This window comes from Triticum dicoccoides, chromosome 4B, assembly GCF_002162155.2.
Source record: "Triticum dicoccoides isolate Atlit2015 ecotype Zavitan chromosome 4B, WEW_v2.0, whole genome shotgun sequence".
Taxonomy (NCBI): Eukaryota; Viridiplantae; Streptophyta; class Magnoliopsida; order Poales; family Poaceae; genus Triticum; species Triticum dicoccoides.
The window spans coordinates 454,603,661-454,626,447 of NC_041387.1; the positions used below are offsets into that span (position 1 = coordinate 454,603,661).

At 47.8% G+C, this 22,787-nt stretch overlaps 1 protein-coding gene across 1 annotated transcript; it reads right to left on the reverse strand.

Moving 5' to 3' along the window:
* Positions 1 to 5,149: 5,149 nt before the first annotated feature.
* LOC119290833 (oxysterol-binding protein-related protein 3A-like) lies at positions 5,150 to 11,586 on the reverse strand. Its single transcript, XM_037569483.1, has 10 exons — positions 11,234 to 11,586; positions 10,303 to 10,396; positions 7,931 to 8,047; positions 7,232 to 7,304; positions 7,033 to 7,151; positions 6,725 to 6,846; positions 6,399 to 6,575; positions 6,073 to 6,217; positions 5,789 to 5,967; positions 5,150 to 5,651 (listed from the first exon to the last, which is right to left on the reverse strand). The coding sequence occupies exons 1-10, from the start codon at positions 11,347 to 11,349 to the stop codon at positions 5,402 to 5,404; spliced, it is 1,392 nt and encodes a 463-aa protein (XP_037425380.1). The 5' UTR covers positions 11,350 to 11,586; the 3' UTR covers positions 5,150 to 5,401.
* Between the last annotated feature and the right edge of the window lie 11,201 nt (positions 11,587 to 22,787).

Here is a 22,787-nt window from a genome sequence, read left to right on the forward strand (position 1 = left end):
TCAGAATGTAGGAAAGGGCACTGTCACCGCTCAAAGTCTCTTCCGTACTGATGAGTAGTATAATTTTAAAAATATAATCAAGCAGCCTGAATTTGACGCCCCGGCTGTTAGATGGTCAGAATCAGCTGGTGGTTGGCTGCAACCTTCATCTCCAAAAACTAAATAATGGCACAACACTTCGGTTATTTCGTCCCCCTTAGGACACAGTAACTTTCAAATCGATCAACTCCAACATCACATTCCACAAATTCAGAACAGTACCATACTAACTGAATGTTACTGTACAATGATCAACAGTAACATGCGCTGCGTGATTAGTTTATGGGAGGTGAGAGAGCAGCCTCACTGACTACAAGTCCACAAGATCTGTCCGATGGTGCTACAAAAGTATTTTCTTAACAAATTTGCTAATCATGAAGGGAATCCTCCCATCTAATCAGGCCCCATCCTCGGGGGAGGGAGAGGAATAATGCGGCGTGCATCACATTGCTTGTCTGCCTTGGGGAGCAGTAGCTGCCGCTCTCACCAACTTCCCAACCAAGACAAGATGGAAATGGTGGTGCCTATTTGATTAATTCTGTTGCTACTACACTATCAATTATACTTTTGTCTAGCCTTCATATAAATATGCAGTGGAAATGTGCCATTGGATCATTGGAGTAGGATGGTTCAAGCAAGGGTTTAACAAGTGAAGATGGCTCACTCACATGGGAGGTGTGTGCGCTTCAGTGGCACATCACATGCTTACCGAAAGGGGTTTCCTAGTAGCTGCCTGGAGCAGTGGAGGATCTTGCCCTTGTGGGTGCATAATCTACTCCAATCTCAGCCTTTTCAGTTTAATATTAAGATGGTTTTTTAGGATCATGCGTTTTTGTTGTCATCATTAGCGTCGGTGCGCGAGAGCGAACACTGCACTATCAGAAAGCCACTCCTGCACAAAACCTCGACAGATTAGGTGGGTTGTCTTGTTAATATCAGGATCTACCAAAATTAGCTATGATTAGGGTTTTTACCTATGAAAGCGGAACACTTTTAGTTGACCTTTTTTTTATCCACGGCACATTGGAGGCAAAATAGCTAGTAAGTTGACATTTTCGGTGAGTACAGGGTTACCGTCAGCCTAAGACTGACATAATTATTGTTAAACATTCACTAATGGCCTTTCGACGTGATCTATAGAGCTGCCTAGTTATAGCTATAGCTAGTTTCCTACCTAAGATTATCCACCAAGGTACGCCGTTGAGGGATTAACAAAGTGAGCAACCTAGCTGCCTTGCACCAACTAGCATGGATATACTTCTCCAAATTCCATGCAGCCTTTTCACAGATCCTACAGCTCGAGATATACTAATATCCACTTGGTGAATAACTAATTTTGTTCTTTAAAGCAAAGACAAGAGATTACAAAATTACCAGACTGGTTCCTTTCCATATTGATTAGAAGAAAAGCAAGGCGTCATGTGAAGAGAGCCTCAAGTCACATGCTACCCTACCCCCATGCTACTTTACGAGAACAGGTTGTTGATTCCGGGAGGAACAGGTCAGGTTTAGTTTGCTTCTCCTCAGCCCATAGGCCATAACACAAAGGATCAATATTTCTTTTCCATCCCTGGTTACCTTTTTAACTCTTTCTTTTTTGCTGGGCAAATATGGCCAGGTTGGGAAATCACATGGATCGATACGCTTGAGGCAGAGCTGTAATCAGCTCACATGGGGGAAATTGTTTCCAATCTACTCCTCTTTGGATGTTGTTGGGTGTTCCTTTTCATGCTACTAGAACAAGTTTGAGCACCAAGATTAGTCTAGATTAAATTTACAATGACAGACTGGTAACTTTTCTGCGAAAATTACTCGGCATCTTTCTGAAATCTGAATGTACAGTTGGAGAGTAGTTGGCCGACCACACATATCCTTTTCTTGGTTTATTTACAGAAAGAGATGTAGGAAGGGAGGGTATATACTTTTCTTGGGTCACATCCAATCCATCTGTTTCGTAGGGAAAAAAGAGATAAGAAGGCGACCGAATTTACAGCTAAATTGACATGCAGTTACTGTTGGGTTGGGTGCATTGTACAGGCAGCTAGTGCAAGTGCAAGTGGGTGTGTGGGGTTCTACTTGTAGGAACCAGCTGCTAAATGCTAGTTAAGCGGCTGCTTTTGCATCTGGATTAAGCGTGGGCATGCTCGACACGAGACTAACAGCCTGTGTATACATGCATAGATTCCATTTTGCAGGCCCTACACGACACTCAACGGTATACTATGATCAGTAATAGATAAAGAACAAATGCTGCTCATGGCCTGTTTCTTACACCGGCTGGCATGAAATGAAGGCAGGAGGTGTCTGTCCTCCACACGCTGCAAATATGCTTGCCGAGATCATGTCATGTCATGTGTGGGTTCCAAGCAGTAGCACTCCATGACTGCACTGGAGTGAACTAATTCATGCAAGTGTTGTACTGTAGGACTGAATTAGATGACTGGAATTGGATCTACTGGCTAGCTAGACAGTAGACACCAAATGAATTCTAGCAGTAGGAGGAGTATATGAGCATCTATCTACATTTGCGTGGATGTTTTCTTTCCCCCAACGGAGAGAGGACACAGACGCATCATCTCCTGATCCGTGCATGATCCATCCAAGTTGCCCTGGAGCCAACCAATAATTCGTCGCGTCCAAGTACACATGGAGGCATGTGGCATTCAAAACATTTTAAAAGCCGGACGGTGGCGCTGGTCCCCGGTGCATTTCTGTCCGGGCCAAACCGATAGGAGTAGTAGATAGAGAGAGGGACTCGTACCGGACCAGCGGGTCACACGCCACTGCACACACGCCAAGAAACCTTCTTCGCCTCATCTGTGATTGATTCTGTGGTGAAAAAACGCCAGGAATACTATTATGATATCAAATTGATATATTATGAAAATACATTTCAAAACAGATCTAGTGATACTAATTTAGTGTCATAAATGCTGCTATTTTTTTCCATAAAATTGGTCAAAGTTTTAAAACTTTGACTTAAGACAAAAGCTAGAAGTACACTTATTCGCGGACGGAGGGAGTATATCGGTACGTATCATGATTGGAGAGGGCTGACCCAGCCAGAGTTATTCGCCTCGGATCATGTGCTGGTTGCGCTTGATCGATCGCTCGCTCGCTCGTGTGCGGCGCTGTCGCGTGTGCATTTCCAGTTCAGGGGCTTGGGCCAACCCAACAGCTTGTAACTGCGTGCTAGTACCAAACATGCATGCATGCCTGCTTGTGTGTTTATTGTAACGAACACGGTGTTTCCACGCTCTGTTCGTACTGCCTCCGGCCTTCCTTTCGTTTCCCTTTTTATTTATGTCCGTGGTGATTCATTCATGTGACGGCGATTTGTTTAGTCTGCGAGAGAAAGAAAAATGTGGAGCGTCTCGATCAGAGGGGAAAGAGTGAGGCGTCACAGACCCCTACCAGAAGGGGATCCACATCCACAGGTTGGGGGGACTGAAGTGGTTTGGGTTTGGGTTGGGAGATGGACAGACGGATGGTGGCCGTGCAGCTACAGCAGAGAGGGACATCCTGCTCCGGCTCCGGCTCCGCGCTTGTTGGATCGGATCGGATTGGATGGGATGGGATCGGAACCGGATGGAGAGCCCGGCATAGGCCCCATTAATCATCCCTGAAAAAGCCTGTAAATGGCGGCGGTTGTGTGATTTTCATGGGTGCCCGTCCGGCGTCGCTTGTCCGTGCATGCATGCGCGCGTGCGTGCCGCACAGTCCAGATAGCAGAGGCGCGGAAGTGATCTCAACTGGACAGGTGCACCGCGGGGCGCCACTGGAGCTTGATCCCATCGCATGCGGAACGCGACAAGTGGCGGCCGCTCCCCATTCGCTCGCTACGTACTCGTCACGTGACCTTTATCTTCCTGTTTCCTCTCTCTCTCTCTCTCTTTCTTTCTTTCTTTCTTTCGTTCTTTATTTTCACAAGAGGCTTTCAGCCCCGTGAAACGGAATTTCAATCTGTCCACACCAATGAGAACTACCCAACTTTCAGCCTCACCTCCCTCTCCAACTCCCACTATCAACATCCAAAATGATCATGCAAGCTGCTTCTTGGTTCTGAATCTGCAACTAGTTTCTCGCCTTAGAGTAGGAAGTACGCGTGGAAACCAAACAGATCCTGATGTAACTGCATTTAGGAGGTGGTTCTAGCGGAGCAGGAGCACAAATCCATTCAGTATGTTCATCTACATGGCGGCCTTGAGCTTTTCCATTATGGTAAAGCACGCACTAAAGACTGCCCGGGCCGGGGCTTGGCTGAACAGAACTGGACCAAACGCATCAGTTTTTCTTTTTTTTTAAATAAATCGTTAGCTTTATTAATTGCAAATAACAGTTACATCGTCCATAAGAAGAGATACAATTTCATCCATGGGTTCTTTAAAATATTCATTTGTTACGGAAATTTTCGCTAATCTAGCTAGTTCATGAGCCACCCTATTTGCCTCTCTATTACAATGCTCAAACCTAGTAAGAGAAAAATCACAAGCCAAAAAATAGCAATCAACCAAAACCGCCGCCGCCGCTCCCGCTGATTGTCCTCCATTCTTCATTGTGTTGATGACTTCAATATTGTCTGAGTTGACATCTAGGCGATTGCATCCCGCCCTCTGTGCAAGTAATAATCCAAACCTTAGGGCCAAAACTTCCGCTGTCAGAACATCTGCACACCAGTCAAACTTTCAGTTTCTGCCGGCAATAAATCTTCCTTTATCATCTCTGAGAACAGCCCCAGCTGTACCACTAAGCCGATCATGACCAAACGCATCGGTTATCTACAAGACGCCAAGGCAAGCAGCAGGGCCACGGAAACATCGCATTCATCACCGTGCGACCGCCATTAGTGCCGCCCATCCAACACAGTGACCCACAACTGCTTGTCATGATCCAATCAACAACTTTTTTGAGAGAGAGCAAGTTACAGTCCACACCTCTGCCTACCTCTCAGATCAAGTACGCACACGCTTCCGAAGATACCGCGGGCCAATGGCTGCTGCTTCCGTCACTTATATTTGATGAAAAATTGCAAGGGGCCGTGTGTGGATTTTTGGACTGAAGTGTTCAATACAATGCAGGGACCAAATAGTCCCCAGTTGCGACGCGATAATAATCTTCCTAATTTCCCACTGAAATTGATCTTTAAATAAATTTCACCAGCTTCTACTAGACTTACGACAACAGAATATGGACTACATCAAATACACAATCACATCCTGAACTGTATCACAGCATGAAGAGAAAAAAGTGGAAAGTCATATAATACTACAAGGCACGAAAACCACCGGTATGGATCAGCACAAGGCCTGAAAGCGTTTTAGATGAGAAAATAAATATATGGGTGGCTTCAGACCCTTTCAAATCATTGGGAAGGCGAGTCGCCATACTGCCACGGGTTGAACTCGATGGAGCTGACGTCCGTCTCCTCGGCAACGGCACTAGAGCTGTCTATCGCAGCCCGGTGCTCGGCGTATCTGCCATTGTACTCATACACCTCCAGATCGCCCCACGGGGTAGGGGAGATGTCTTCGGTCATTTTGAACCATTTTGGTGTAAACTGCTCCCCCTTGGTGTCCCGGATTTTCTTCTCAGCTCTTTGTTGTTCTTCAAGCCTGAAAGCATGAACACAAACATCAGATAAATACTGATCAAAGGCAAGCCAAATTCCTCAAATGTCAATATAATTTGTAAAGTTGAGTGTCAAGCCGCAACAACTAGCTATGGGAAGTATAGAAAAGTCAGTAGTTACCTGCTCTTGTGTGCCCCAGATTTAGACATGTCACCCTTCTCAAGGGCATATCTGTCGGGCCTTAATCGGGAGTCTGAAGGCAAGAGCTTCTTAGGTGCTGTATCAAAGCTATTTATTTTGTGCGCAAAGTATGTATACTGGTACTTGTCATTCGGTGGAGCAGGAGCGGCTTTCCAGACCTGGGACAAGTACAATTTCAGCAGCAGCAAATATCCACTAGTAAGACAGCATGCCTAATATAACATACACTCTCTGTATTGATGAATACTGAAAGAAAGCCTTACCTCTTTTAGCTCGGTCCCTGGAAGAGGATCACCTTCTTGATCACAAGGCTGGTAACTCATGGACTTGTTCCATTTTCCTGTCATCATTATTTTCGGTTCTTCAGCTGCAGTATATACATACCCATCCACCTCGAACCGCCCAGCCCTGACATAAACAGTAAGATGAGATGGGCCTAGCCACATTATGAACTAGAATTAACTATTGAGCTCTATGAATGAAAACAAGCCACATATACGACTACGAGGCCGCATTGTAATGGGAGATAAAGACCAGAAGAACTACTACAAAATACTAAACTGAACAAGGACGGTCAATACTAACATACCCAAACCAGCCGCATGGCTGGAAATACAGCACGGCTTTGTCTCCAGTTGTCAAATTTGTCAGGACCATCTCTCCAAAAGAGTCTACCCATGTGCGCCCAAATATCAAGTTGTTGACCTTGGTCAGTGGTGGTACCAATTCCAACACGACACCGGACTTTTTAAGTGTCACTCTAGTCCTGTGATGAAGAAACACGTTCAGAAGTTAGATATACATAAATGGTTTCTATAGAACCTTGAAATCAATCTGACATTTTGACCATAAGCTTTTATAGAAGCTTTCAGACACAAATATATCCATACAAACAATTGTATCTCAATCAATTACCTTCCAACTGGATACACTTCCACTGAGTTTCCCAAGAACTTTGTCTTCAACTTCGATGTGATGTCGTAAGTAAAATGATCGTTCTCACAGTGAGCTACACCCATCGGAGGATGATGGCTTACCTATGAAAATAAAATTAATGAAAAAATAGACTAAGAGAAGTAAATACAGTAAACAAAATGCAGAATTAACATGTCTGATTAACAAAAGGTAATTAAGAGTGAGAAAAGGTAGTAATTGCAGATAAAATACTTCCTAGTTAATTCAGCTTGTTTTTGAAATTGCAATATTTCACATCCATCACTAACCTGCTCAGCAATAAATGTAATACCCTGATGGTTAACCATCTCATACGTCTCTCCAAGGATGGGATTGAAAGGCTTCCACGTACGGTGGTAGGCTAGGTAGGCTGACAAAGCCCATGTAGCTGTAAAGTAGGGTTCAAAGCTCAGTCAGCCAGAATATTGCATTAGAGTAGAGTTGCAGGTGAGGGAAGGGCAAACTCACAAGCATATACCATCCGCATGTGCGGATCCTCACATTCATCTGCTTTGTCTAACAGGTCACAATATTCCATCAACTGCATTCAGTATAAACAGCTGAAATATTAGTAAATATTCGTTGTAAAGATACTGATAATTTATTGCCCGCAGACTCCATGTGATGCTTAGGCAAGAACAGGAAGACATGGGAGAGAAATCAAAGAACGACTGCCACATATCTCCAGAACGACTATCAATAGAATCTCACAAGACGATCTAGCTGCTGATTTTCAGTATTTAACCTACGACACTACAGTGACCAGACTTGCACAGTCAAACACCAAAATAGAAATGCTATATGTAAATTTTACGACTAACAATCAGCAGAAATGTATATCATACGGAGTAGCTAACTTTGATGAACCTTGACAGAAAATAGTTTACTGAAGGGGTAAAGTACTAGTGATTATATACAGACTAAGACTAGGCACAGAATCAAACAACTGCATACTACTGATTATATACAGACTAAGACTAGGCACATTGTTCAGTGTTTCAATTATGCAGTCAGTGGACTCTTGTCACTCTCTGTGGGGCTTTTGACCTTGCTTGGCAGATCAATTGTTGCATTTTCACACTCTGCCCTGGTCACTGTTTCTGTATGGTACAGTAGCTAAGATGAACAAACATTGAGAACTCTAAATCAGAGCTTAGCAGTACAAACCTCCGCCATTTTCTGAAGCATTGACATCGGCTCAAAGATGATGACTGGAAGTGTAACAAGTGACGTTACATCTGACCCTATGTACTTGTTCATCATCTTCCAGTAACTGTCCCGATCCTGCAAGTTGACTGCAGTGTCAAAAACAACATAAAGTGCAGAGATAATGGTATACAAGTACAACTGAATTTTGAGGGTCGCTTTACTTGTTTTGCTAGTAAACCAAGCACAGTTCTCAGAGTAATAGTTTCCTCTAGGAAGAACACCATAAAAAGGTGAAATGTTTATTGCACAACATGGCAGTCATTACTGAATACCTATCAGCCATCCATGACGCAGATCATCACACGAGGTACATAAAAGTCATAGTTTGATAGAAACCAACAGGAAAAAAATAAACAATGGCGAATCTCACTAGTAATAACTTTTAGGGAGTTCTGATAACTGCAGTGCCAAAAACAGCATAGAAGTTAAGCAATGGACACAATAATGGTGTAGAACTAAAAATCGTGAGAGGTTCTGAGCGGCTCATCGATTTACGTTTTAGCTAGTAAACCAAGCACGGTTATCAGAGAAATAGCTCCCTCTATGAAGAACACCACAAAAAGGTGAAATTTTTAGTGCACAACATGGCGGCCATTATTCATGCATTGCCGAGGAGTTGGATATATAGTTTCTAAGTATTGTCTAGAATACTAATTCAGTACTTACGATTTAAATTATGTGAGAAATTTTCTGCATAAGAAAAAAAAACTTAACATGAAAAGTTGTGTGGGTCACAATTAAATGCAGTGTCATTTAAAACCAACTTAGAATGCACTGATGCATGTTGCATGGTAGAAGATTCTCATGCGTACATCGGACGGGTGCTAGTGGATCAAGCTAGTAAATCTAACGGCTACAAGAATTTTGATGATGTGGAAGCAATGTGATATAAAACCCACGTAAAATGCACTCATGCATGTTGCATGGTAGAGGATTCTCATGCGTACATTGGACAGATGCTAGTGGATCAAGCTAGCAAATCTAACTGCTACAACAATTTTGATGATGTGGAAGCACGCATGTTGAGATAATTAGAAGTGGTGAGTATCACTTTCTTAGGTATAATTAGGATAGGATTATCACTGAACCTACAGTTTTTGCCATGGTAGAAGATTCTCATGCGTACATCGGACGGGTGCTAGTGGATCAAGCTAGTAAATCTAACGGCTACAAGAATTTTGATGATGTGGAAGCAATGTGATATAAAACCCACGTAAAATGCACTCATGGATGTTGCATGGTAGAGGATTCTCATGCGTACATTGGACGGATGCTAGTGGATCAAGCTAGCAAATCTAACTGCTACAACAATTTTGATGATGTGGAAGCACGCATGTTGAGATAATTAGAAGTGGTGAGTATCACTTTCTTAGGTATAATTAGGATAGGATTATCACTGAACCTACAGTTTTTGCCATGGGTTCACCTCTTAATAAATGTCATTGGTCAGATACAATGTTTTCTAAACATCAATATATGGTCTGTGAATCATGAGCAAACCATGCGCAAGTATACATTATAAACATGACTTTACTAAACATGTGAGTCGAATGGTTGACAAATAGATTGAGGTAGGGTCCAGAACTCCAGATGACTAGATAGGTGGTATTTTGCCAACACGATTCCCGTGTAAAATCTCACATCCGAATCAAATTTGCTAAACTAATTCAGATATGCAGTGTCTCTGAAAGTCTGAAGAGTCCACTAGGCACATTGTTAAGATATTCTTTTTACTAACAAGACTTCAGAAGTGTGCTGGCCTCAAATTAAAGGGGAGAATACTATCTTGAATCGCATGCTTCCAGGAGTCTTAGCTTCACATGTGGTAGAACTTAGTTGCATGCGCTTCAAAGATAACACCTCCATAAATATTTTTACCAACAAAATGTACCTTATTTACGAAGTTGAGGTCCAGATTAAGTATATTTTATTGAATTGAATGCAAAGTTGATTGGAATGTAAAATATTGTCGATCATGTCCAACTCTTTGTTTATCAAATACTTTCTTTCGGATAAGTTTATCAAATACTTTCTTTCAGATAAGTTTATCAAATACTTTTGATGACCTAAGAAATGCACTCACATAGCATCAATGTAAGCCCCAAAACACTACATGTATGATTAAAGAGTTCATTAGTGCCTGCAAAAGAAATGCAGATCCAGAAAAACAAGCTTCAATAATCAGTTCCTCTTATGAGAATCTGATATGCATACAGATTGATTTTATATTTTAATTTTGAGAGTTGATTTCATAATGGCTGAGTGTATGAAACAACACGAGGTTATGCCTTCCCCAAAGAATAGATTATTGTTAAATCCTTGATGCTCACCTCCTGTTTCCATCGCCCCTTCATAGCCTCTGCTTCCGCATCATCTGTGCCTCCATCTGGGTTGATAACTTCAAGCCCTTCATAACCAACCAACCTGTAGACAGCACAAAACTGTTCATTAATTGTTTGAAAGTGCCAAGTAAAGAACATAATTTCTTCAACTAAAAGAATATATATTTACAGGGGAGACAGATAGGCATCCAACGGCAAGCACATTTCAGAAGAATTCAAGCCCCCAAAGGCAAAAGAGAAGAATAAAGTGAAGAGACGCCAAATGATGTGCATGTCATTTTCGCAGTATGCCAAACTTAAATCTGCATAGCACACCCTGTCTGCTTTGAATTGCACATACAGAAATTGCCTGTACTTCAAAAACAGGACAATTACAATATCCTATTTGAGGCATAACATGCTAGTATACTATATATCCAGAAAAAGAATCAACTTCAACCAATTATTGACTACTCCCTCCGTTCCTAAATATAAGCCCTTTCGAATGTAGTCCGTATTGAAATCTCTAAAAAGGCTTATATTTAGAAACGGAAGGAGTAATCATACTAGTATTAGGTAGGAATTGCTTTTTCTACATGCTGAACACACAGACCAGTGATCTCTAGAGTGTTTCTACAAAACAGCAACTAAGCTACTCACCGGACAGTGCAATCATTAAGCTACAACAAACGACAGTACGAGATCATGTAACACTACGATCGCTAAAGTCTCGAGCTTGGAACTCAAATGAAGCACGTAATTCCACAATTCGCCAAAATCAGCTCACGGGGCCGACACCAAGGAGCTGAGATCGCGCGTGGAAGCATCGGATCAAATGGCGGAGAGGCAGCGGTAAGCATATGCATAGTTCCCGAAGAAATCGGGAGAGCTCGAGGCGGATCTGGAGAGAGCGGGTAGGTAGGCCGGCGCGGAGACTCACCCGTTGACCGATTTGTGCACGGCAGTGCCCCAGCTGCGCACGCCCGCGGCGATCGAGGAGAAGAAGCCTCCGCCACCGCCCGACGACGCGGCCAGGTCCTGGTCCTTGGACCCCATCGCCGGCGATCTGCGCGGTCAGAGGGAAGCTCCCGCGCAGAGGAGTCGGGGAGGGGGATATGCTAGGGTTTGGGAAGCCGCACGAGGAGGGGGCGCCCGCTAACCCCTGCCTAGAGATGGTGGTAGAGGAGCGCTAGTGAGGAGAGCGGCAGCAATGGCGATGGCGACGTCGCCGTCTGGGAGCAGGAATACTACAAGGAGACGAGAGAATTTGGAACGGCCGCGGGTGGTGAGAAGAAAAGGCCGAGCAGGCGGCGAAACGAACCGGCCGCAGCGCAACGTGGGTAGGCGAGATGACCACGATGCCCTCGCTGATTCCGCCCCGTTTACAATTCCAACTCTGTCGCCGGTGGACCGTTGCCGTTTCTCACTCGCTACACCGGCGATTTCTTAGCAAAGTCAGTAGTCGAAAATCTGACTTTTGAAGTAAGTATTATTAAAAAAAAATCTAAAAATAGGACTTTTTTTTGGAAAAATGAGAGTTCTATTCCAGCGGTGTAATGTTACACTCTAGAGGCACGATTTCCTCACTACATAAAGACCCTCTATTGAGACATAGTATATGCAACTCTATCTTGGGTACGAGAGAATTTTTTGATGTATAGGGCTTATTTGTGTATTTCTAGCATGTGTATTTTATCAATAAAAATAGGATAGTTGTGTTCATCGCTCGATACAGAGGCCTTGGTTATCATCGTTTTCGAATAAAATACTAAAAAGTATAACGCATGTAAGTTATATGTGACTTTTTATCCAAGTGTTTTTTCCTTCCCCTTGGTGGCTAGGGTAAACAATTCCTCCCAGACTTCGCTAACGAGTTCATGGATTGGCCTCCCCTCTACCTATCATTCCGGCGGCCGGTGACGTGGAATGGAATCGCGGTGTCTCCGCTTCGGCTAATAGTTTAGGTTAGGGTTTTTTTTCCTCGCTGGTGAGGTGCTCAGGCGGATGATGACACTTCTTTTTTGAGTTTGTCTTTCGGGCTTCGATCTTCCCTAAGTCCGTCCATCTGGACATAGTCGACGGAGCTCCGACGTAGTTTTCTGTTGTCTCCTTGAGGTGCCTGCGCAACGACAAGATTTCAGTCAGTTATTTCATATATATATATTCAAAGGTCCAACGGCGACGACTGCGGCTCCAGGGCGCTGGTCCTTAGGGGCACATGTGACGGAGTCAAATCCAACGGATCTCGGGTAGGGGGTCCGAGCTAGTAGCCGCGACGCGATGATAACAGAGACACATGTTTTTACCCAAGGTTGATCTCTCCTAAGAGATAAAATCCTACGATTCTACTTGTGTTGTATTGATTTAGGATGGAGTACAAAGTACATGAGATATACCACGAAATCATCGTTTGTCTATCTATGAGTATGACCCCTCGGTTTATATATAGGTACCGGGGGGTCCAGGGTTACAAATTAGTCGGCTACGTATAAGGAGAGTGTGATGTAGATGTCAAGTCTTCGGTAGCTTTCCTTCTATCCGCCATGGGCCGCCCTGACGTGGCCCGCCAGTGAACTGACACTAGGTTCATCGGCTTGGCGCACCTAGCCGGATGATGGCGTGGTGAGCGACCCCAATCCGAGCCAACGTTAACGTGCACAAAGACTTTCTGGATGTCATGGACAATGTCAAACCAGCTCTAGTAGTGGAGCGGTGTCGGTGTCAAAACCGGCGGATCTCGGGTAGGGGGTCCCGAACTGTGCGTCTAGGCGGATGGTAACAGGAGACAAGGGACACGATGTTTTACCCAGGTTCGGGCCCTCTTGATGGAGGTAAAACCCTACGTCCTGCTTGATTAATATTGATGATGTGTGTTACAAGAGTAGGTCTACCACGAGATCAAGGAGGCTAAACCCTAGAAGCTAGCCTATGGTATGATTGTTGTTCGTCATACGGACTAAAGCCATCCGGTTTATATAGACACCGGAGAGGGCTAGAGTTACACAGAGTCGGTTACAATGATAGGAGATCTACATATCCGTATCGCCAAGCTTGCCTTCCACGCAAGGAAAGTCCCATCCGGACACGGGACGAAGTCTTCAATCTTGTATCTTCATAGTCTTGGAGTCCGGCCGATGATGATAGTTCGGCTATCCGGACACCCCCTAGTCCAGGACTCCCTCAGTAGCCCCTGAACCAGACTTCAATGACGACGAGTCCGGCGCGCATATTGTCTTCGGCATTGCAAGGCGGGTTCCTCCTCCGAATAATTTATGGAAGATTGTGAACACCAGGATAGTGCCCGGCTCTGCAAAATAAATTCCACGCACCACCGTAGAGAGAATAATATTTACATAAGTTCAATCTGCTGACGTATTTGGTGGCTTGACGTCACACCACTACCAAGCCTTTACTTGAATCATTTTTATTGTACCACCTCAGCGTGTTTAGCGAAGCGGTTTCCTTGGCACGTCTTGTCGAAGCAGAGATCGTGTTCCCCTTATTCCGGGATTCCCATCAATACGGACGTGGGTAACCCAACCGCGCCATTGATTGTGGCACTTGGGAGATAAGCGAGTTTTATCAGGCCGGTGGGGACACATGTTTTTGTCCGCCCATATAAGGGGATAAAGATCCAACCTTTTTACCTGCACCTTCTTCCTCCTTGGCTTATCCATCTCCGCGAACTCGAGCTCCAGCGCCCAAGTCCGCACATCTCACCTCAACCTCCTCCAACTATGTCCGGAGCGGGAGACAAGTGGATGGCCTCCTCCGTCACGGAGGGGCACATCCAGAAGCTGCGCAGCGCCGGATATTTGTCCAGCAACATCGCGCATCGGCTCCCCGACGAGGGAGAGCTCATCTCCACCCCCAGGCCCCATGAGAGGGTAGTATTTCTTCCCCATTTCCTCCGCGGACTAGGCTTCCCACTCCATCCCTTTGTCCGGGGGCTCATGTTCTACTACGGCCTGGATTTCCATGATCTGGCCCCGAATTTCATCCTCAACATCTCGGCGTTTATCGTCGTGTGTGAGGCCTTCCTCTGCATCCAGCCCCACTTCGGCTTGTGGCTCAAGACCTTCAGTGTCAAGCCGAAGGTTGTGAAGGGAAGCCAAGCGGAGTGCGGAGGCGCCATGGTGGGTAGGATGTCCAACGTTACTTGGCTTGAGGGCACTTTCGTAGAAACCATTAAGGGGTGGCAATTGGGGTGGTTCTACATCACCGAGCCGCGTGACCCTGAATGGGCAGCGGCCCCCGAATTTAGATCTGGCATCCCCACACGGCTCACCTCCTGGAAAGAGAGCGGCCGGACATGGGGTGATTCGGAGGAGCTGACCGGACTCCAAGCCTGCATCCAAAAGCTAGTGGACAAGAAGCTCAAGCTTGTCAATGTAGTCCAGGTCATGCTCATCTGCCGGATTCTCCCGTGCCAACGACGGGGCTTCAACATGTGGGAGTTCGATCCGGCGCAGCACCAGACTTTGAGCGGGCTCTTCGACACTACGTACGAAGATGTCTAGAAGGTGCTGTTCAAGGGCGCCGAGGCTCCCGCATCCGCTACCGAAGATCGCGGATTCAGCTCGCAGCGTCCGGCTGACGAGGTAAGTGATTTTGTCCTTTACGGGACGCTTGTTTTCCATAGTTTGACTCTATGCGGGATCTAAACTCCCTCTCCTTTGACAGGACTGGCTGGCGAAGGCCGAGCAGACTATTTGTCCGGCCCCATTGCCAGAGGACCCAGCGGACGCCCTCTTAACGGGGCTGCTGGCTCCGGCACCCCACGTGGTGCCGGAGAATAAGGCCAAGAAGAAGGCCACGGGCACTCGAAAGAGTTCCCGTTTTCAGGTGTTATCGGATGATGACTCCAAGGCTGACTCCTCTCATAAAGGCGAGGAGGAGAAGAAGAAAGCCTCTCCCCCAGCGGGGGGAGGGAAGAAAAGGAAGGCCTCCCCAACGAGGGAGGCCGAAGGGTCCAAGAAGGGAAAAACTCTTTCCCCGGACTGCTCTGCCAACGCCAGCGACGACGACGAGGACTGGCCTCCAAGGGCCAAGCCCCTGGTGAGATCGTAAGTATTCGGACTCCCGAATAACTTCATGGTTTTTCTTTTCGCCACGTAATTTCTTTCTAATGCCGCATACAACCCTGCAGTCCGCCCAAGGATGATCTTCCCGCTTCGTCGAGCGGGTCCTTAGGTGCGTCGAATATGGATTCTCTTCCAACCACCTCCACCCCCCGTGATGCGGACGATGCCGAGGTGGGATACCGGGAAGGGACCCACCAGGAGGAGGAGGCCCCGGAGGTGTCGCAGAACAACCTCCCGGACTTTGCACCGGACTCGGCCCAGGAACCCATAGTGGCTCCGGAGTCCGGCGGGCGGCCCCTTCGTAAGAAGGGCAAGACCGTGACGCCGGCAGCCTCCGTCCAACCGGAGGCGCCGGATAGCTTGCTGGAGGCGCTCAATGGCGCCTCCATCAAAGAGGAACACCGCACTGTTATGAGTGCGGTGATTCAGAAGGTTCAGCTCGCCAAGAGCGGGCTGACCGAAGCCTGCAGCAGCCTTCTAACAGGCTTTGAGGTAAGAATTTTGATATATGTAAAATAGTACCGCATAGATAGTAGCCCCTGATGCTCGGTTCGGTGTTCGGAAAGAAAAGACGGATTGAGGATCTAAAAAGATATACGCAGGAGTCATAAAAAATATGTCAATATGGGATTGCAGGCTGCGCTGCTGACCTCTGCCGCATTGACTGCGGAGGTCAATGCTTTGAAGCAAAGCCTCGAGCGGTCCGAGAACGAGCTCGGCCGTGCCAAGAAGCAGCTCGAGGACAAGGAAGGTGAGTAACACCTTATTAAAATTGTACCTTACAGAAAAGGATTTTGGTTGCAAGAAGAATGATAAGGATAACGTGGGTATTGCAGGGGCCACTAACGAGGTGGCGACCCTGAAGGAGGCGGTGGCCGCGGCCGAACGTAATGCGGCCGCGGAGCGCACCGAGCGAGAGAAGCAGGAGGCGCGGGTGGCGGAGGTACAGCAAGAGCTCCAGGATCTCGTGGAAAAACATGAGAGCCTGGAGCGTGACTCGAAGACTCGAGAGTCTGAGCTTGCATCGGCTCTTGAGAGTGCCAAAGCCGCTAAGGCCGAAGCCTACAAGGCCCTTCAAGAAATCAAGGCGTTGAAGAAAATAGCGGCGGGTAAGGCATTTTTCATGCAAAGCAAGCATGTGAGTGTTAATTACCTGTTACTTACCCGAATTCGGAGCTCTCCAGGAGCGTTTGCAGATCTTCCTTGCAGCGTGTCCGATGTTGCCGCGTTCTATCGGGCCGAGGAGGGGAGCTCGACGGAGAAGGTCTTCTGGTCTCAGTATGCTGAGGCCGGACATCCGGTGCCCCTTAGCGACCAGCTGAAGCAGCTGGTCGAACTCCACAAGGTGGCCGAACAGGCCATGAAAGGCCTCATAGTTCGGTTGTGGCCTAAGGAGGCCATGCCTGGGAGCTACTTCGGCCTGGTGCGGCGGCTGGTGTATGCGTGCCCGTGGGTTGAAGTCATCAAGCACTCCGCCTGTATTGAAGGTGCCCGTCGGGCCCTTGCCCGCGCAAAGGTGCACTGGGGCAAGATGGATGCCCAAAAGCTTGTGACGGACCCGCCACCGCAGGGCAAGGAGCATCGCACACCCGAGATGTATTATAAGAGTGTCCTGAAGGGTGCCCGCATTATTGCGGGTGAGTGCTCCAAAGATGTAATATTTGAGTAGACTCGCATTTTGTTATCCTGTGCGCTGAAAACTTAGTTCATATGCGCTAAGCAACGCTTGTTAATTTAAAATATTACCTTCTGTGCGGCTGTTTATCAAATCTGAGAGATGGCAAGTCGTCGGCTTCAGCCCCCATGCCACGAGTGCTGGGGTGTTCGGGATAAACTTGAGCACTCTTGTTCCCATTTTTGGGTCCATCTAGGGAGGCGCTCAACACAACGAACAAGGCAACCGGACTTATAATGCTTGAACACTCTCACTTAGCCATAGAATTCTATAATTTTAAATTTCGGCGAAGCCCCTAGTCTTCGGAAGGCCGAATTTGGGGCGCTATCCACGCCTGGGCCGGACAAAGCTGGCTCCTCGCTCTAAGCAGCATAAGTCTTTAGGGACTCACAAAAAACCTCTCGAACAGCGATCGGCTCTCGCCTCATCATGACGGTCAGTTTTAGCTTTCTCCACTGAGGCGCTCGCCCAGCTCAACTGGGGCGCAATCGTAGTGGTTCTCCCAGTGCTACCTTAGCCGATAAAACGGAACGTAAGGTACCAAAATATGGGAGCCAGGCAAACCCAACTATTGACCCAAGACATGATTCGGAGCCGATGCATATAATGCTATAAGTTCGGGGTGCCGCACTTGTGAAAGTGTTCGGACTTATCACACCATGATGCGGGAAACATACGCCACTGGTGTATTTAGCCGTATCAAAATGTACGGATGCAACATGTCATAAATGAACATATGTATAAGAAAGAAATGCAATTAGAAGCAAAAAGGTGTTGCATTACTTATTCAAGAAAAACTGCTGTAAATGCAGAACGATACAAATGGTGCGATAAGCAAGGGATGGGACTATTAAACATGTCCCCCTCCAGGGGTAGGCTGTGGAATGGTGCATAAAACAGATTTAATGCTCGTAATGGAGACCGCCTGGATATTCGTTGTAGCCTTTCTCCTTCCCTGGCTATTGCATCGTGAGTTCGGCAGGTCTGATGCCGGACAGGGCCTCGGACGAACGGAGTCCTGTGGGTAAAAATAAAAAGAAAAAAGAAAAAAAAGAACGACACACTTGAGAGCCCCTGGTGTGGTTGATCCGCATTCTGGGCCTATCGTGGTCGTGCCCCTCTCCCCATGCCCATGGTATCTTCAGAGCGTAATGGTGTACGCGAAGGACCTACCTTGACGTTTTGCAGGGGCTGGGGTTGGGGCCGCACTGGTACGCGTGCTCGGAACATGCCAGGTGGTCTTGTTGTAGGTTACTCCGGGCGCGTTTAGCCGTGTCCGGCCGCTTAACGGCCGGACTCGAGAATTTCCTTAAGAGGTTGCATTGTACTTCTGCCGCGAGAGCCGCTGTATGTTCCTCCGTTCGGAGAGAGCGTTCAGTGTTTCCGTTGACCGTGATGACCCCTCGAGGGCCTGGCATCTTGAGCTTGAGGTATGCGTAGTGCGACACCGCGTTGAACTTTGCAAACGCGCTACGTCCGAGCAGGGCATGATAGCCGCTGCGGAACGGAACTATGTCGAAGATTAACTCCTCACTTCGGAAGTTATCCGGGGATCCGAAGAACACTTCCAGTGTAACTGAGCCTGTACAATTGGCTTCTACACCTGGTATGACGCCTTTAAAGGTCGTCTTGGTAGGTTTAATCCTTGAGGGGTCTATGCCCATTTTACGCACTGTATCCTGATAAAGCAGGTTCAGGCTGCTGTCGCCGTCCATCAGGACTCTGGTAAGGTGAAATCCATCAATGATTGGGTCTAAAACCAATGCGGCGAATCCGCCGTGTCGGATGCTGGTGGGGTGGTCCCTTCGGTCAAAAGTGATCGGGCAGGAGGACCATGGATTGAACTTCGGGGCAACTGGCTCCATCGCGTATACATCCCTGAGTGCACGCTTCCGCTCCCTTTTGGGTATGTGTGTTGCGTATATCATGTTCACCGTCCGCACTTGTGGGGGGAAACCCTTCTGTCCTCTATTGTTCGGCGGTCGGGTCTCTTCCTCGTCATCGCTATGCAGCCCCTTGTCATTGTTTTCGGCAATGAACTTGCCTGCCTGCTTGAATACCCAACAGTCCCTGTTGGTGTGGTTGGCTGGCTTTTCGAGGGTGCTGTGTATCTGGCACGAGCGGTCGAGTATTCGGTCCAAATTGGACGGACCCGGAGTAGTTCTTTTGAATGGCTTTTCCCGTTGACCGGGTTTAGAGCCTCTGAATCCGGCATTGACTGCCGTATCCTCACTATTGTCGCCGTTAATGCGGTGTTTGTTTTTGTTGCGACGCGACCTGCCATTAAGGTCCTTGATATCCGGACTGCCAGAATTTTTGCTGAGGTTGTTGCTGCGTGCTAGCCAGCTGTCCTCACCCGCGTAGAAGCGGGTCATAAGTGATGTGAGGGTGGCCATGGATTTCGGCTTTTCCTGTCCCAGGTGCCGGGCAAGCCACTCGTCGCGGATGTTATGTTTGAAGGCCGTGAGGGCCTCCGCATCCGTTCAGTCGACGATTCGGTTTTTCTTGGTTAAGAACCGTGTCCAGAATTGTCTGGCCAATTCGTCTAGCTGCTGAATTATATGGCTTAGGTCGTCAGCGTCTGGTGGTCGCACATACGTGCCTTGGAAGTTATCGAGGAATGCAGCTTCTAGGTCTTCCCAACTCCCGATTGACTCTGCTGGCAGGCTGTTAAGCTAATGCCGGGCTGGTCCTTTAAGTTTGAGTGGGAGATATTTGATGGCGTGAAGATCGTCACCGCGGGCCATGTGGATGTGGAGGAGATAGTCTTCGATCCAAACCGCGGGGTCTGTTGTGCCATCGTAAGATTCAATATTCATGGGTTTAAACCCTCCGGGGATTTGATGATCCATTACTTCACCTGTGAAGCATAGAGGGTGTGCGGCGCCTCTGTACTGGGCGATATCATGACGGAGCTCAAAAGAGCTTTGTCTATTTTGTTCGGCCCGGCCGGACTTACTGTGTCCGGCGCGACGGTTGTCGTCGTGTATCATGGGGCGCCCACGCGATCCATAGATCGATCTTGATTGTCTTGCCTTATCCTCCAATATATTGCGCAAGTCCGGAGCGTTCCCCTGTGGCCTTGTGCTTTTCGAGCGATGCCGGGGTACGGTTCTAGTGAAGGGCCTAGAGGCCTCTCTGTCGCGACCACGGGGTGGTCGGTCAGCCGTATTGTCTGCTGGTGATGCAGGTTCATACGCCTCCTCCTCTAATCGGGGGAGCAGCTTGCGTTTAGGGTAGCTTTTGGAGGGGCGTTCGAGCTCATGCTCTTCGGCCACGAGGACTTCTGTCCATCTGTCGGCTAGCAGATCTTGATCAGCTCTAAGTTGTTGCTGCTTTTTCTTGAGGCTGTTCGCCGTGGCCATAAGCCTGCGTTTAAAACGCTCTTGTTCGACGGGATCCTCGGGTACGACGAATTCGTCGTCGTCGAGGCTTGCCTCGTCTCCGGAGGGAGGCATATAATCCTCTACCTCTTCTTCTGCCGCTCTCTCATGAGGGCTGGCGTCTCCGTCCTCCTGTGCTGAATCTTGCTAGAGTGGGTTGTCTTCGGCACTGTCTGGGGTGTTATTATATCCGGTGCCGCAATCTTCATTCTCATTGTGGCGGGATTTAGAGTGGCGCCGCTGACGCCGGCGCTTGGGCTGTTTCTTGGAGGGGTCATCCTCCGCTGTTCCTTCGCCATTCCCATCCTTTGGGATATCCACCATGTATATGTCATATGATGAGGTGGCTTTCCAGTGCCCGGTAGGCGCTGGTTCTTGGTCGTCTCCGGCATCGTCGTCCATACTGTCGATGTCTTCGGAGTCGTAGTCTAGTATGTCGGTTAGATCGTCGACAGTGGCTACTAAGTGGGTGGTGGGTGGGCTTTGAATTTCTTCGTCGTCCGCATCCCAATCGTCCTGACCGCAGTCCGGCCAGGGCTCTCCTGATAGCGAGAGATACTTTAGCGAACTCAAGATGTCGCCAAAAGATGAGTGTTGAAAGATGTCCGCATCGGTGAACTCCATGACCGGCGCCCAATCGGATTCGATTGGAGGGGGCGCGGGAGGTTCGGAGTCCGGCAAGGAGTCCGACACCTCGGAGTCACGAGCTTTGTGAGGGACAAGGTCAGTGTTCGGCTCTATCGCTGTAGAGGTTGCAGCCCCCGAGGCGGTGTCTAACCATCCGTCCTCGATCTGCGCAGCCGGCTCCGAATTGAAGATCGGAGCGGGCTCGAGTGCGGCCTCGAGGGTACTGTCCGGCTGCAGAGCTAAATCATGCCCGTCGTGACAGTGCGGCGCGCTTGGCTGTGGCTCGAATCCATCGAAGATCAAGTCCCCGCGGATGTCAGCCGTGAAGTTCAAACTTCTAAATCTGACCTGACGGCCAGGGGCGTAGCTTTCGATCTGCTCCAGATGGCCAAGCGAGTTGGCCCGCAATGCAAAGCCTCCGAATACGAAGATCTGTCCGGGGAGTAAGGTCTCACCCTGGACTGCGTCGTTGTTGATGATCGAAGAAGCCATCAAGCCTATCGGTGACGACACAGAGGAACCCTCAATGAAAGCACCAATGTCGGTGTCAAAACCGGCGGATCTTTGGTAGGGGGTCCCGAACTGTGCGTCTAGGCGGATGGTAATAGGAGACAAGGGACACGATGTTTTACCCAGGTTCGGGCCCTCTTGATGGAGGTAAAACCCTACGTCCTGCTTGATTAATATTGATGATGTGTGTTACAAGAGTAGGTCTACCACGAGATCAAGGAGGCTAAACCCTAGAAGCTAGCCTATGGTATGATTGTTGTTCGTCATACGGACTAAAGCCATCCGGTTTATATAGACACCGGAGAGGGCTAGGGTTACACAGAGTCGGTTACAATGGTAGGAGATCTACATATCCATATCGCCAAGCTTGCCTTCCACGCCAAGGAAAGTCCCATCCAGACACGGGACGAAGTCTTCAATCTTGTATCTTCATAGTCTTGGAGTCCGGCCGATGATGATAGTTCGGCTATCCGGACACCCCCTAGTCCAGGACTCCCTCAAGCGGCAACAACGATGCATCGACAACTCATTTTGGCTGCATAAGGGCATCTCCAACGCTGACCATCAAACCTCCCGCATCCCTCCGAACTGCTGAAGCCATCCAACGTGGTTCTGTATCGGTTTGTGGCACGGTTCAAAAGCGATTTCTCCCGCAAACCGGAGATAAACGGGGGGAGTGCATGATACGTCTCCAATGTATCTATAATTTTTAATTGTTCCATGCTGTTATATTATGATTCTTGGATGTTTTACAACCATTTTATAGCAACTTATACCATTTTTTGGGACTACCCTATTGACATAGTGCCCAGTGCTAGTTGTTGTTTTTTGCTTATTTTTTACTTTGCAGAATATCAGTATCAAATGGAGCCCAAACGCATCAAAACTTTTTGGAGAATTTTTCTAGACCAGAAGACACATGTTGGGCTAAAGAAGTATCAGAGGGGGGTACAACCCACCAGGGTGCGCCTGGGGGCCCAGGCGCGCCCTGGTGAGTTGTTCCCACCTCGGCGGCCTCCCGCACCACCTCTTCGCCCTATTAATACCCAGATATTCCAGAAACCCTAGGGGGAGTCGACAAAACACAATTCCAGCCACGCAAGTTCCAAAACCACGAGATCCAATCTAGACACCATCACGGAGGGGTTCATCACCCTCATTTGTGGCTCTCCGATGATGCGTGAGTAGTTCATTGTATACCTACGGGTCCGTACA